This window comes from Apostichopus japonicus, chromosome 1, assembly GCF_037975245.1.
Source record: "Apostichopus japonicus isolate 1M-3 chromosome 1, ASM3797524v1, whole genome shotgun sequence".
Lineage (NCBI taxonomy): Eukaryota > Metazoa > Echinodermata > Holothuroidea > Aspidochirotida > Stichopodidae > Apostichopus > Apostichopus japonicus.
The window spans coordinates 5,828,327-5,842,096 of record NC_092561.1 but is presented as its reverse complement, the minus strand read 5'-3'; the positions used below and the strand labels follow the sequence as shown (position 1 = coordinate 5,842,096).

The following is a 13,770-nucleotide window of genomic DNA, read 5'->3' as shown; positions in this document are numbered from 1 at the left end:
ATGGCAGCATTCAACTTTAGCTACCAAAACATCCCTTTAATTCCTGCATATGTGTAATACCTGAATCAATGTAGCAGCAGCTGGTATCTGACGACTGAAATGCTTCTGTCTCTGTTTATGTTGAACTTTGAGAGCAAATCCGGACCCGAGAATGCCCTGTTGACAAAAACAAAACCAAAAAACAGCAGTAAGAAAAAATAAAATGTCTTCTTCAGAAAGTATTGCAACTGACAATTTTGGCTTATAGTAAAGGCTCAATAGTGTGAGCACAAGTATGTATGTATGTATGTATGATGTATTTTAGATCCTCCTGCAAGCAGGAACTCACGAAGAAGCCATCATTGGCTTATCAAAACCGCAAGCTGACCAAAGTCAGTCTCTTGGATTCATATTTTAACGTCCATGATTATGAATTGTCAATTGTCAACAACTCTGTCACTGGACGACATACATTAATCTTGGAGAGACTCGAACTGGGGACCTTATGATTGGAAGGCACCGGCATTAACCACTGAGCTAACACTCATTTCTAGTGTATATTCCTCAACATATCCCCTGGGTGTGTAAGCTTGCATAACTTTAGAGTCCACACAAATAACATGTCTACTATTTATGTCATACTAATCCCATTGGATCCAGCACATCTCAGACCGTGAAATTATATACAGGTTAAAATTTAAATTGGTTCTTTTATTTATATATTGGTCAGTCGGTTACCTTAACACTTTAATGTTCAACTTTCATTCTTGGTGTCCATGTTACACCAAACAATTTTGACATATATTTCTAAGTTGACCTTAATTTTCTAACATGTTTAAAAAACAAAATTGCAATTTTAGACATGTTTTTATTTTTTTTTTACTTTTATAGCAATTATAAAGGAAGTGCCTCTTGTGATGGAACATCTTTGATCTGCTCTGTCACGTTTTAATAAAAGGTAAAATATTGACCCAAATTATGGGGCACATATTGCTGATGCAGTTTCCATGCAAATATTTTTTTCTGTGGTAACTTATTGCATATAAAAAATATAATATATATATTACAGCTCTAGCTTTATTTATTTATTTATTGTACTATTGTTTTGCTTTTTTATAGAAACATGATAGAATTTTCACTTTGATAACATTATGACAACACCGTAATGGCAATTATGCATGTATATGCAAAAAATTGTTTCCTGGTTGTGATATTTACAGGGTTGGCCGGTTTTTACCGGGCGGTTTTTACCGCCCCGGGAAAAACAAGTTTCTTACCGGTTTTTACCGGGAGGTTTTTCCCACCTATAAGTGGGAAAAACTGGGAAAAACCGGGAAAAACCTCAAATTATATAGAATTCCTAAAAACTCATGTGGAACTTGTGGAGGAGCATAGAATCTACAAGAAAATGGCATCTTATGGTAGGGGGTTGGGTTACATCCAAAGAACAGCTATGATCTATAACTTGTGAGTTTACCGATTAGACTATTATAAATAATTCAAATAAATAATATATTGGATGCTCAAATCAACCAACTTTATTTTCCTATCGAGATGCATAATTCCATTATCTAGAGAATGGACTCGTATCAAACTGTTGGTGCCTCCTAGGGCTATGGTTCGTCATATTATACATGCCACATTAGTCCGCTCAGATCCAAATGATGATTCACATCCAAGAACGATCACTTCATGTCTGCGATAAATTGTACTCTGTTCACACTTCGCACTAGGCACTGTACTATGCTTATATTGCTTATAGGCACTGTACTAAGTGACTGTTGTGACATCAACTAATTTGAGAATAAGTAACAATTGGAACAGTTACTTGTGTTGTTGATACTCCTACCTCTTCAGTTAGCCTATACACAGGAAGTGCCCAGTATCACCTCACCTGTCCACCTCAAAGTGTTTAATCACTCATGCATGAAGTTGTATAATAATTGGACCATGTTTGCATCAAGGTAAACAGTTTGGTTGTGTGAATGGCTCCATAGGGCCATTGTGCGTTTAATACTTTAATTGGGCCCATGTGCCTTACAAAGTTTCAAAGCAGTTTCTATTGAGCCCCCTGGATTGAAGTTCACCTCAATAGACTGTTGCCTACTGTATTAATGGAATGGAATGAACTGTCTGAGCACATAATATTATATTATTATATGGTTCCTTGTCCCTTTGAGGCTTTGGATGCCATGGTTTGCCACTGCGTTCTATCCTCCGCTGTTCATGCCACATAATAGGCCTGAAGAATTTAGGAGGGGTGAATGTCCCAGTGTAGACCTATAATGGTTTGGGCAATAGGCAATGCATACTGCTAAAGAGATCGTGACAGAATAACTATACATGTGCAATACGAAAAATACTCTTTTTTCCACAAAAAGTAGAATAAGAATGTGATAAAATAGCTCAAAATGAAGCTAAGAAACTCCCATATTCAATAAAATATGCCTGTCATGAAACAATATCGTGCCTACTGATGACCCTGCATTTTACGGACAATTAATACTAGTTTTCGAGACGGAGGCGGTTTTTACCGGTATTTACCAGTTTTTCCCGGTTTTTACCTGGTTTTTACCGCTTAGTGGGAAAAACAGGTTTTTTCCCGGGAAAATGCCAACCCTGGATATTTATAGCTTAATTATTCAAAAGTATCCCAAAATATTCCAAATTCAGCACAAAAAGCAGGTTTTACTTAAATTTGAATTTATTTTTCTTATTTCTATTTTATTTATTTATTATTTATATTTTGACTTATTTTTTATACAGCTGAATAAAGCTTATCTTGATAGTATAACGTAGTCAAGACAATAACGTTATTGACTGTGAGCTGTATCTATGGTAGAGTGTTATAAATATTAATATACATATATATATATATATAGATATATATGAAATTCTATAGCATTTCTACAATTTCACAGTCATACAGCTGCCCCTGCACGACTGCGTCCTTGCAGGCAGCAGGAAACTCCATTAGTACATGGTCTCTGATTTACCTGCAGTACCGTAAGTTAAACATGTACAGTAAGTGGTAGATTAATAGGAGACAAAAGTTCAAACTTTACATTACCCCCAGGGTTCTCATACAGTTCCCAGTATTTCCCAATACGTTATTTCCCTCAAGTTTACACAGCACCAAAAATCTTCCACATAATGGCAGTTTCGTTTGGGGAAAGACATTCCTGGACTTTAATGATAACATATGTGGCACTCAGAACACTTGTAAAATGCAATTAGAGAGCGTTTAGTGCATATTTGTGGCATTTAAACAGAAACGGAATACCACGAAATATGATTCATCAGATCAATGAATGAATCGCAAAAATAGGGACCTGGAAGAGAAAATGATAAATTATGTCGCCACTAGAGACTCATGGCAATTATACGTGGCAATGCAGTCCATAAGTATTTAATAGATAACATATGGAAAAAAGTTGTGTAAAAAAAAAACATCACAGTGATGAACTAAAAATATCGCCCTTTAATACATGTATTGGTGAACATATTGATAGGTGAACCCACTGACCCCCCCCACCCTCAACCCTCCTTCCCTATATCTTGGCTCTAAATTTGGCTTGCTTGATTGTCATTTATTCTGGCAGAACTATAAACATTTCGTAAATATTTGAAGAGGAAGATGTAGAGGTAGTCGTTCTCCGATGGCATATCGTAGCTTTCAAGAGATTTTCCATTCCTTCAATAATGATCTTGTTTAACATTGTCGATTTGTCCTTGAAATTGTGACACAATTGGGATTCTACTTGCTTAGTGTACTCGTTCTTTTGATTGCGTGCGATTCACAAGTTTTGTTAAGCCCCCTAGAACGGCTACTTCTTGTTTCAGATTTGGCGCTATTTAAATCTACCGTATTATTATTATAATTATTATCGTAAAACTGTAATCATTTGGGATTAAAATGTGATAGACAAGAACTTTTCTTGTTATATTTCATCTTTGAGACTAATATTATATATATACTTACAGCTGGTAAAGCGAAGAAGGATATTGCGAATATAGAAAAACAGGATGCGACCATCTTGCCCTGCCACGTCATCGGAGCCATGTCCCCGTAACCCACCGTTGTCACGGTTACCTGTATAATTAAGATGTAAACAAAGGAATGCGAAAAATATATAAAGAAAATAATGAAAAAGCAAACTAATATGTTGATGTAACCTTGATGTGACAGATGTATATGGCAGCTAGCATAGTGAATTTATTTAACTGTTTAAAGGTCTTTATAAATGCATGGTTTGAACAGCTTGGGAATTGGCTGTTTGTGTGGATATATCCATAACGTTTATGACAATTGTATAGTATTCAAAAGTTGACATATATAGACCACAACTGAGTAATTCTCTGTATAGGTTTCAGTGTATTGTGCTACCATCAAGTTATTACTTTCGCTACACAGTTGGTATCACATTTAAAGTATATGCATTAGGGTGACCTGACAGTACCTCATTAGGCCTGACAGTACGGCATTAGCCCGGATATGGCATTAGGCCGGACAGTATGGCATTAGGCCAGTCCAGCGCATTGAGACTTAAGTGTGTATTTGCGCTTTATAAGAACTGCGTATTATTATTATTATACGGCATTAGGCCGGACAGTTTGGCATAAGCTGGGACCGTACAGCATTAGGCCAGACAGTATTGCATTAGCCGGGACAGTACAGCATTAGGCCAGACAGTAAGGCATTGGCCGGGACAGTACAGCATTAGGCTGGACCGTACGGCATTAGGCTGGACCGTACGACATTAGGCCGGACAGTATGGCATTAGGCCAGACCGTACGGCACTAGGCCGGACAGATTGGCATAAGCTGGAACCGTACAGCATTAGGCCAGACAGTATTGCATAAGCCGGGACAGTACGACATTAGGCCCGACAGTACGGCATTAGGCCAGACAGTACAGCATTAGGCTGGACCGTACGACATTAGGCCGGACAGTTTGGCATTAGGCCAGACCGTACGGCACTAGGCCGGACAGATTGGCATAAGCTGGGACCGTACAGCATTAGGCCTGACAGTATTGCATTAGCCGGGACAGTACGACATTAGGCCCGACAGTACGGGATTAGGCCAGACAGTACAACATTAGGCCAGACTGTACAGCATTAGGTGGTACAGTACGGCATTAGGCCGGACTCTACGGCATATCAGTGCACTTTCCTCCATCCGGCATGACCCCTCATCAGAGGCATTTATGTACGGCACTGCCAAGCAATGGGTTTGAAGCAAAACAAAGCAAATCAAAATCTCACAGCAACCACAAATTTCAAAACTACTGTGGCTGTGTTAATTGGCTCTTGTATATTGATGAACATACATGGATGGATACGCATCCTATGCGCATACACCTATGCATTCACTTATCCAACAGCAGTAACATTCAAAAGCTTGTAAACACATTGAACATTTCAGCATTAATCAGACGAGTAATTAACACTCTGCAAAGAGCTAGTGGTGTCCTTCTTTTCCAGTTCATTGTATTATACTTTTGATTTGGTATATTTTTTACCAAATCTAGCGTAATAAAAGCAGCCACCACCGTGTTTATGTTTGCTTCTAAATTTCTGGCAATTCTATTCAACATTCCAGAGCATAATTCATCCAGTATCACATAGTAAAATGGTATGCAAAATGCATGGGCAAGTTGCTATAGTACACAAGTACAAATGATGTACATGTCCCTCAGTTCTTGTACACAGAAACCATTATTAGTAGTAATTTATAAGAGATAAAACTTCATAGCCTTCCAAAAAAAAAATGCTACACAAAATATGAACAGTAAATTTTTCCCTGTATTCACTATCACATAATCCTAGGCCAGTATATGATGTCATATATGACATGTTCATTGCCTGTTCATCTATGTATAACATGTTCATAGCAACTTTGCAATAATTGTGATAAATTAACCAAGTATTCAACAAATCCATCCAAGAGTAAAGATTCTACGGTATACAATATCTTTACATTTTGAGTTCAATTAAACAAAATCGTCATGCAGAAAGAAGATTGGAAATTTTTCAAATTACATTTTTTATTACATTATTTGAAATGAAACTTGACAAGCAAAATGTACATCAAATGCATAATTATGCCAAAACATTTTTGTATCAAATAAATTATCCAGATTTTTCCCCAAACAGAATCAATCCCCCCCCCCAAAAAAAAAAGGTTCTTTAAAATCCACCTAACATAGCCAGAGGATACAGGTTGAGCCTATAGCTGTCAACATGAATGACATTTCCTATCCATTTCTTGAACATTTTATTCCATTAAAGTGTATGAGTTTCAATTGAATGCACCATCGCTATAAAGTTGAAGTCACAAAAGAAAAACAAAAACAACTTAAACAGCGAATCACATCTAGATTGTTTTTTTTTTTGGTGTGGATAGTTTCGTTAAACAGTTTTGACAAATGCCATTATTTCTTAGATTGAATAATGATTCAACATACTCATATTAAAGGGATATATGTGGAAATGAGAAAAATCTTTTGTTAAAGATACAAGTATAATCATTACAATTAAGACTAATTAGAAAACAATAGGATCCTCTTCAAACTCACTTTAATATATTACTTTTAGTAGAGATTAAAGGAACAAGTGCATGTACAGCAGGGAGTAATATATTCAGTATCACATCAAAAAATACTATGCAAAATGCTGTGTAAAATACTATACAAAATGCTATGCAAAATGCTATACTATGTGCTATACAAAATACTATACAAAATACTATGCAAAATGCTATGCAAAATACTATGCAAAATGCTATTCAAAATGCTATACAATGTGCTGTGCAAAATACTATGCAAAATACTATGCAAAATGCTATACAAAATGCTAAACTATGTGCTGTGCAAATGACAGGTCTGTTATAACAATCACAATACAAATACATGCAGCTGTATCAAGAATGATTATAAACTGAAACAACTTTTCATTTGTTTTTCTCCAGTCACAGTTGATTCCTAATTAAGAACCTCAACAAAGAAGACGAACAAATATGGCTCCTCCTAATCATTTGAGGTCACAGAAAGGGTAAATGACAGATGAGGAGATATATATATGATTTGATTGATGTATGTCAAATGGACCATTCAAATTGCAAACTATATGGACCTTATCAATAGTCTTTGAAGTTACACCGTGGTTGTCAAGCAAGACCAAACATTTCGATCATCACAAACGACAAATGAATCTGCTCTTTCCAAATGTAACAGCTACCTTTTGGTATTTAATACCTGAAAGGTTGGACCTATGGGTTTAATTTCATTCTCTTTACATACAGTATATATCTCTCTATAACTATTCGCATGATCCACAACATTGATGTAGATTTCAAAGGTCCTTTGCTAATAGGTTGAATTTTATTATAAGGTTAATATGTTCTAAGTTTCTGTCTTGTTCGTATATTTTGTCTGTGCATCCGTCCGTCGTGCATCCGTCCGTCAGTCCATCTATATAGTCAGGTCGTGACCTTATGGACAATTATGTCACCCAGTCCCCCACCCATTCTTTTTTTCTTGTTTTTGCAATCTTCACATTTACTTTAAAGGTACATTATGAAACTGAAAACTTCACCCCAAATTTTCCTGGGTCCACTTACAAATTGACCCCAGTTGTCCCCCAGGAGCCTATCATCTTATAACGCCTATATGTAACCGGCCTACATATTATCTCCGTCCTATACAGACCAAGAGTTAATGACGGTCACGCCTCTATGCATCATCATTACCGTCTAATGCCTAACGACAACTTGGCGTGAGTCCTACATTATATATTAATCGATCATGCTTGTAGATCGTTACGAAAAAGTTGACCAAAAAAAAAAGGGAAACAATTTTTGATGAATGTTTGTGTTGATTTCAAACTCCTTTCAAAACGAAAGCAACTCTTGAAAGGGTATGACAGGTTGATGAATGGATCTTAAGACACTTCCCTGAACCCTGTGAGAACTCAGCCATGGTCAAAAATGTTGAGACACGTAGAGTTTATAGCAAACTTTTGAGTCGATTTGGCTAGTTTGAGAGAAACCAAGCTGAACATTAATGGATTAAACCAACGACTTTTCCTCGAAAACGAGCCAGTGAAATATATAAGCGCTTCGTGTCGATCCGTAACCCGATCAGAAAACCCATCTCTTTTCCTTTTTAGTTTAATACAGTGTGTGAGCTCTGCTTTAACTGGGATGTTACATATTGGTTGGATAGAAGAAATGTGTGATTGTTAAGTTATATATATCCAAGGGATACAATCCAATCACATGATATATAGAAATGTGTCGAAATTTGGACGAAGGCCTGGAAGAATGTTTGCCTGCCGTGGAGATGTGTCAAAGTTCACCAGAAGATAAGGTGAATTTCCCAGAGAAACAGCCTAAAGTTATATGGAATTGCCTGTCACAATAACAAGGGTCTTTCTCTGGCAATTGAGTGCTTGCATTATGGGCTACACGAACATCATAAATTAACGAATAAATTGCCAAATGGATATCTTTGTTAAAGCCTCGTTACACATTCCATTACACAAGCACGAACAAATCTGCTCCTAATTCTACATTCTTTTTTTTTTGGTACTATGGTCTAGTAAATGTAATCAAACAATCATAAAAGTGTACATTTTTTCCTGAAATTTTCTCCCGTATTCACAGAGAATGACGAAAATAATTTTAAGAGGTGTTCTGACAGAGAAATGTTATCATATAAGGATGATGATAAATCAAAATAACCAAATAACCGATGCTGTGGCCCGGTGGATAAAGGCGGTGGCATTTGAAGCAATGAGGCTTAGCAATCGGGAGGTTCGGGATTCGATTCCAGGCCAGGTCATAAGAATTAAGGTGGGTTTTTCATCCAAGAGCAATCTATGGATTTCCCATCTGAAGTGACTTTCAAATTCCAAATTTGAGTTAAATGTTGAATTGGAAGCCGCCCAATGGGTAAGTTGTAATCCATGAGCACTGCGAATATTCTCTTACATTTGTGGTCGTGCTTATGCATCGTAAAACTAACTGCTGATTATTATTATTATTATTAGTTAAATTAAAAATCTGTGTTAACATATCTAACAAAAACAATAATAATACTGTTAGCAAACTGCTTATCCACTAAAGAGCCTGTGTAAGAGGATGTGTAAAAGTAAGTTGGCCTGACGTCAGGCCAACTTACTGTTACACATTAACATATATATATATCAGTGGCGGAGCGTCCATACAGCCGGGGAGGGGGGCGGATGCCCCCCCTGACGGACTCAAATGGACTGCTGGCGCCCTTTTCAGCTCTTTACCACTTTTTACTTATTCGTGATTATTGACTTTTTTATTGCTCTCTCATCTACTTATTGACATTTGTCACATTTTGTTGGTGTAATTTGGCGATGACATTTATTTATTCTTCAGTTATCTGCAAATTAGCCAGGCCCGGAAAGGGTCATTTTCGGCAATCTAGGGAGTTTCTTTACTCAAAAAATTTCTGTACGCTACGCGCCAACCAGTGGTGGCGCTCCGCTTAGATAGTGTCCAGAGCCGTATATAGCTCTGATAGTGTCGATGGCGCCCCTACAGACCATTCTCACCCCTCCTGACCAATACCCCTAGCTCCCACACTGATATATATATATAAACTCACCACACCCCACCAGAGGGCATCTGCATACGTTTGAAATTTCCCTGCTTTGCCAAGGCTGTCGATGTAATCTTTTTCTGCTAGATATACAAAGTATGAAGTGAAGATAAGCACTAAGAATCCTATGTAAAGTGTTGTTATTAATTCCTGTGGACAAAAATGGAAAAGGGATGAAAAAAGTCATTAAAAATACCAAAAAAAATATATATAAAAAATTAAAAACCTGTATGATTTGTTAATGTACGGACTTAAATTGGAAAGAAATTTTGTTTCTAATATGGAATAAATTATAACAAAAAAATTGCTGAAGTGGAAAAAAAAAAAAATAGCACAACTTAAGTGTAACATGTGATGCAAGATTGAGGCATAAGTAATTATGCTTAAAAAAATTCCGATTGAAATTTCGGTTAGAATCGAATGACTGAGTGATAAATATTAATTTTGGCATGTTATTTAATAGTTTATATTTGTTGTTTAATATATTGATCCTTAATTTACATAGGTCAAATTGAATGATTGATTGATATTTCTTGTTTAATATTGGTCCTTAAATCATAGGTGAAATTGAATGACTGATGTTGTTTAATATTGGTCCTTAAGTTATAGGCAAAATTGCATGATTGATCCACATTTGTTGTTTAATATTGATCCTTAAATCATAGGTGAAGTTGAATGATTTATCAACATTTGTTGTTTAATACTGATCCTTAAAATTATAGGCAAAATTGAATGATTGATAGACATATATGTTGTTTAATATTGATCCTTAAATTATAGGTGAAATTGAATGATTGATCGACATGTATGTTGTTTAATACTGATCCTTAAAATTATAGGCAAAATTGAATGATTGATCGACATTTGTTGTTTAATATTGACCCTTAAATTATAGGTGAAATTGAATGATTGATAGACATATATGTTGTTTAATATTGATCCTTAAATTATAGGCAAAATTGAATGATTGATTGATATTTCTTGTTTAATATTGATCCTTAAATTATAGGTGAAATTGAATGATTTTAAGGCAGACATACAACTCTCATTTGCAGGTTACAGAACCAATATTCTGCCCTTAGACAAAAATACTTTTAATAATTAAAATTAAATAAAATACTTTTAGTAATTTTCAATATATCATAGGTGAAGTTGAATGATTGATGTTGTATAATATTGGTCCTTAAGTTATAGGCAAAATTGAATGATTGATCGACATTTGTTGTTTAATATTGATCCTTAAATCATAGGTGAAGTTGAATGATTGATCAATATTTGTTGTTTAATACTGATCCTTAAATTATAGGTGAAATTGAATGATTGATTGACATATATGTTGTTTAATATTGATCCTTAAATTACAGGTGAAATTGAATGATTGATCGACATGTATGTTGTTTAATACTGATCCTTAAAATTATAGGCAAAATTGAATGATTGATCGACATTTGTTGTTTAATATTGACCCTTAAATTATAGGTGAAATTGAATGATTGATAGACATATATGTTGTTTAATATTGATCCTTAAATCATAGGCAAAATTGAATGATTGATCAACATTTGTTGTTTAATATTGATCCTTAAATTATAGGTGAAATTGAATGATTGATAGACATATATGTTGTTTAATATTGATCCTTAAATCATAGGCAAAATTGAATGATTGATCAACATTTGTTGTTTAATATTGATCCTTAAATTATGGGTGAAATTGAATGATTTTAAAGCAGACATACAACTCTCATTTGCAGGTTACAGAACCAATATTCTGACCTTAGACAAAAATACTTATAAAAAATAAAATACTTTTAGTAATTTTCAATATATCATAGGTGAAGTTGAATGATTGATGTTGTTTAATATTGGTCCATAAATTATAGGCAAAATTGAATGATTGATTGACATTTGTTGTCTAATATTGATCCTTAAATTAAGTGCAAAATTGAATGATTGAAGGCCTTTTTTTGTTTAGTATTGATCCTTAAATTATAGGCAAAATTGAATGATTGATCAACATTTGTTGTTTAATACTGATCCTTAAATTAAAGGTGAAATTGAATGATTGATCGACATTTGTTGTTTAATATTGATCCTTAAATTATAGGCAAAATTGAATGATTGATTGACATTTGTTGTGTAATATTGATCCTTAAATTATAGGTAAAATTGAATGATTTTAAGGCAGACATACTACTCTCAATTGGAGGTTAAAGAACTTAACCAATATTCTGCCCCTAGACAAAAATACTTACTAATTTTAAATATATCAATTATAATATATATTTATAGTCAAAAAATGTTCACAAAGGGACGTATTGTACTTGTAGCTCTCCTAATTAGGCCTGGTGTATTTACAATTTAATGTTGGTTTACCAATGTAGGTCAACTCTCAGTGTATGAGCTGGTGTTTTTCAATATTTCATACAATGTTGTTTAACCCATTTAAACGGGAGATGGAAAACTCCCGACAGATATTGAAGCACATCATCTGAACAAATTAGTTACTAACTTCTAGTTCAAATGCCCAACAAAGGAAACTATATGGCATTTTACAGCAATCACAGAACTGCAATCTTTCATATTTTCTTTGTATGCCCATCCCATTAGGAGTGTTAGCTCAGTGGTTAACGCCGGTGCCTTTCAATCATAAGGTCCTGAGTTCGAGTCACTCCAAGATTAATGTATGTTGTCCAGTTACAGATCGAGTTGTTGACAATTGACAATTCATAATCATGGACATTAAATATGAATCTAAGAGACTGACTTCGGTCAGCTTGCGGCTTTGATAAGTCAATGATGGCTTCTTCGCAAGTTCCTGCTTGCAGGAGGATCTATTAAAATACATGTATACATTTTCCTAAAAAAGAAATCATACTCTATTTCAGCTATGTACAAATACTATGATGAATCATTTTGAAATAATGTTTTATACACAATTCAAAGTTGTGTTCATTTACCTGTCTGTGAATAAAAACTACCGATCCGAGGAGCCGCCACGTCCCTCCCTGTCTGTCTACGTGGAGCATGCGAAGAATCTGGAGGAATCGTATACCCCTGTGTGATAAGGAGAGAGAGTCACCATCGTATCAAAGTACTTTCCAAACGTTTAAAGGGTGTGAAGACTCGCGCACAAAGAAACGTCTAATGCCGGTAATCTGACCTAGTTTCAATGAGGTGTAACAGAAGTGTTAGACACCACCATCGATCCCAGAAAATACACACACAGCTTGCTACCGTCGGTAACGAGACACTAGTGTACAGTCAGTACATACAGCTGCGGTCAATACCCACAACACAGTGTAAATAGCAGCGATGGACATCTCAGGTCTAGATAAAAGATAACAAGGTATCACGTTTCATTACTGTCTGCATTTTGTAGTGACAAGAAGAAAACTTCACAAGCAACGGATAGTTAACTTTTTCAGAGCGCGGCACGCGGTTTGAGGCAAGTCTTCAATGCCTTTAACTCCAGGCTTCAAAATATGGTTAATACTTGATATTTTTGTTTAATACAAACAACACACACAAACATTATAGTTGAAAGAAACAATAACAGAATATTGTAACTACTGGATGTGTATTAAGGTGAATGCAGTTTTAACTATGTTTGTAAACAATTCAAGTTTCAAGTTTAATTTCTACCATAATTTACACAATACAGAAAATCAATTCATGTGGATTTCATTATGAAACATACTAAATAATAATATCATTTGATAAGTTTACTGATTTTTAAACATAGTAACAAGTGATTTTTGTCTCTGGTATAGATTTCCAAAAATACAGAGATCTCATGTGATTGGTAGAGAATAAGCGTACAAGCGTTTCTAGTCTGGTCCCGTCAGAAAATGAAAAAATAAAACACAACAAATAATAAACAAATAGTAACAACGGAGAAGGAATGTAGGACAAACAAACTGAGAAAACCAAAGATTGTAATATATTCACATCTGTCACCACTGACACTACTAGTCACTTTTCTCAGTTTTAACAACAAACTTTTTTCTGTTCTATTCATTACTCAGTTTCCCAATTAATGCACATCTGGTCTCATTTGTTTATTTAAACTGTTTTTAGTTTACCTCAGAGGAAGATCCTACTTAAGATTGAAAAGTCCATTAGACCCTCTAACTTTTGTTCAATGTCACTATA

General features: G+C 35.0%; 1 protein-coding gene and 1 long non-coding RNA gene across 2 annotated transcripts in view; one reads left to right on the top strand and one right to left on the bottom strand.

Annotated features, from left to right (window-relative positions):
* Nucleotides 1–13,770, bottom strand: part of LOC139965276 (potassium voltage-gated channel subfamily KQT member 1-like) — a 135,669-nt gene that overhangs the window by 23,115 nt on the left and 98,784 nt on the right. Inside the window, exons 5-8 of the mRNA XM_071967469.1 lie at nucleotides 12,576–12,672; nucleotides 9,623–9,766; nucleotides 3,962–4,072; nucleotides 61–156 (exon numbers count right to left, since the gene is read on the bottom strand). Coding sequence (XP_071823570.1) covers nucleotides 61–156; nucleotides 3,962–4,072; nucleotides 9,623–9,766; nucleotides 12,576–12,672 — 448 coding nt within the window. The remainder of the gene's footprint in view (nucleotides 1–60; nucleotides 157–3,961; nucleotides 4,073–9,622; nucleotides 9,767–12,575; nucleotides 12,673–13,770) is intronic.
* Nucleotides 50–7,199, top strand: LOC139965292 (uncharacterized). Its single transcript, XR_011792215.1, has 4 exons — nucleotides 50–187; nucleotides 871–937; nucleotides 2,901–2,985; nucleotides 6,952–7,199. It is a non-coding gene; the product is annotated as an uncharacterized lncRNA (long non-coding RNA).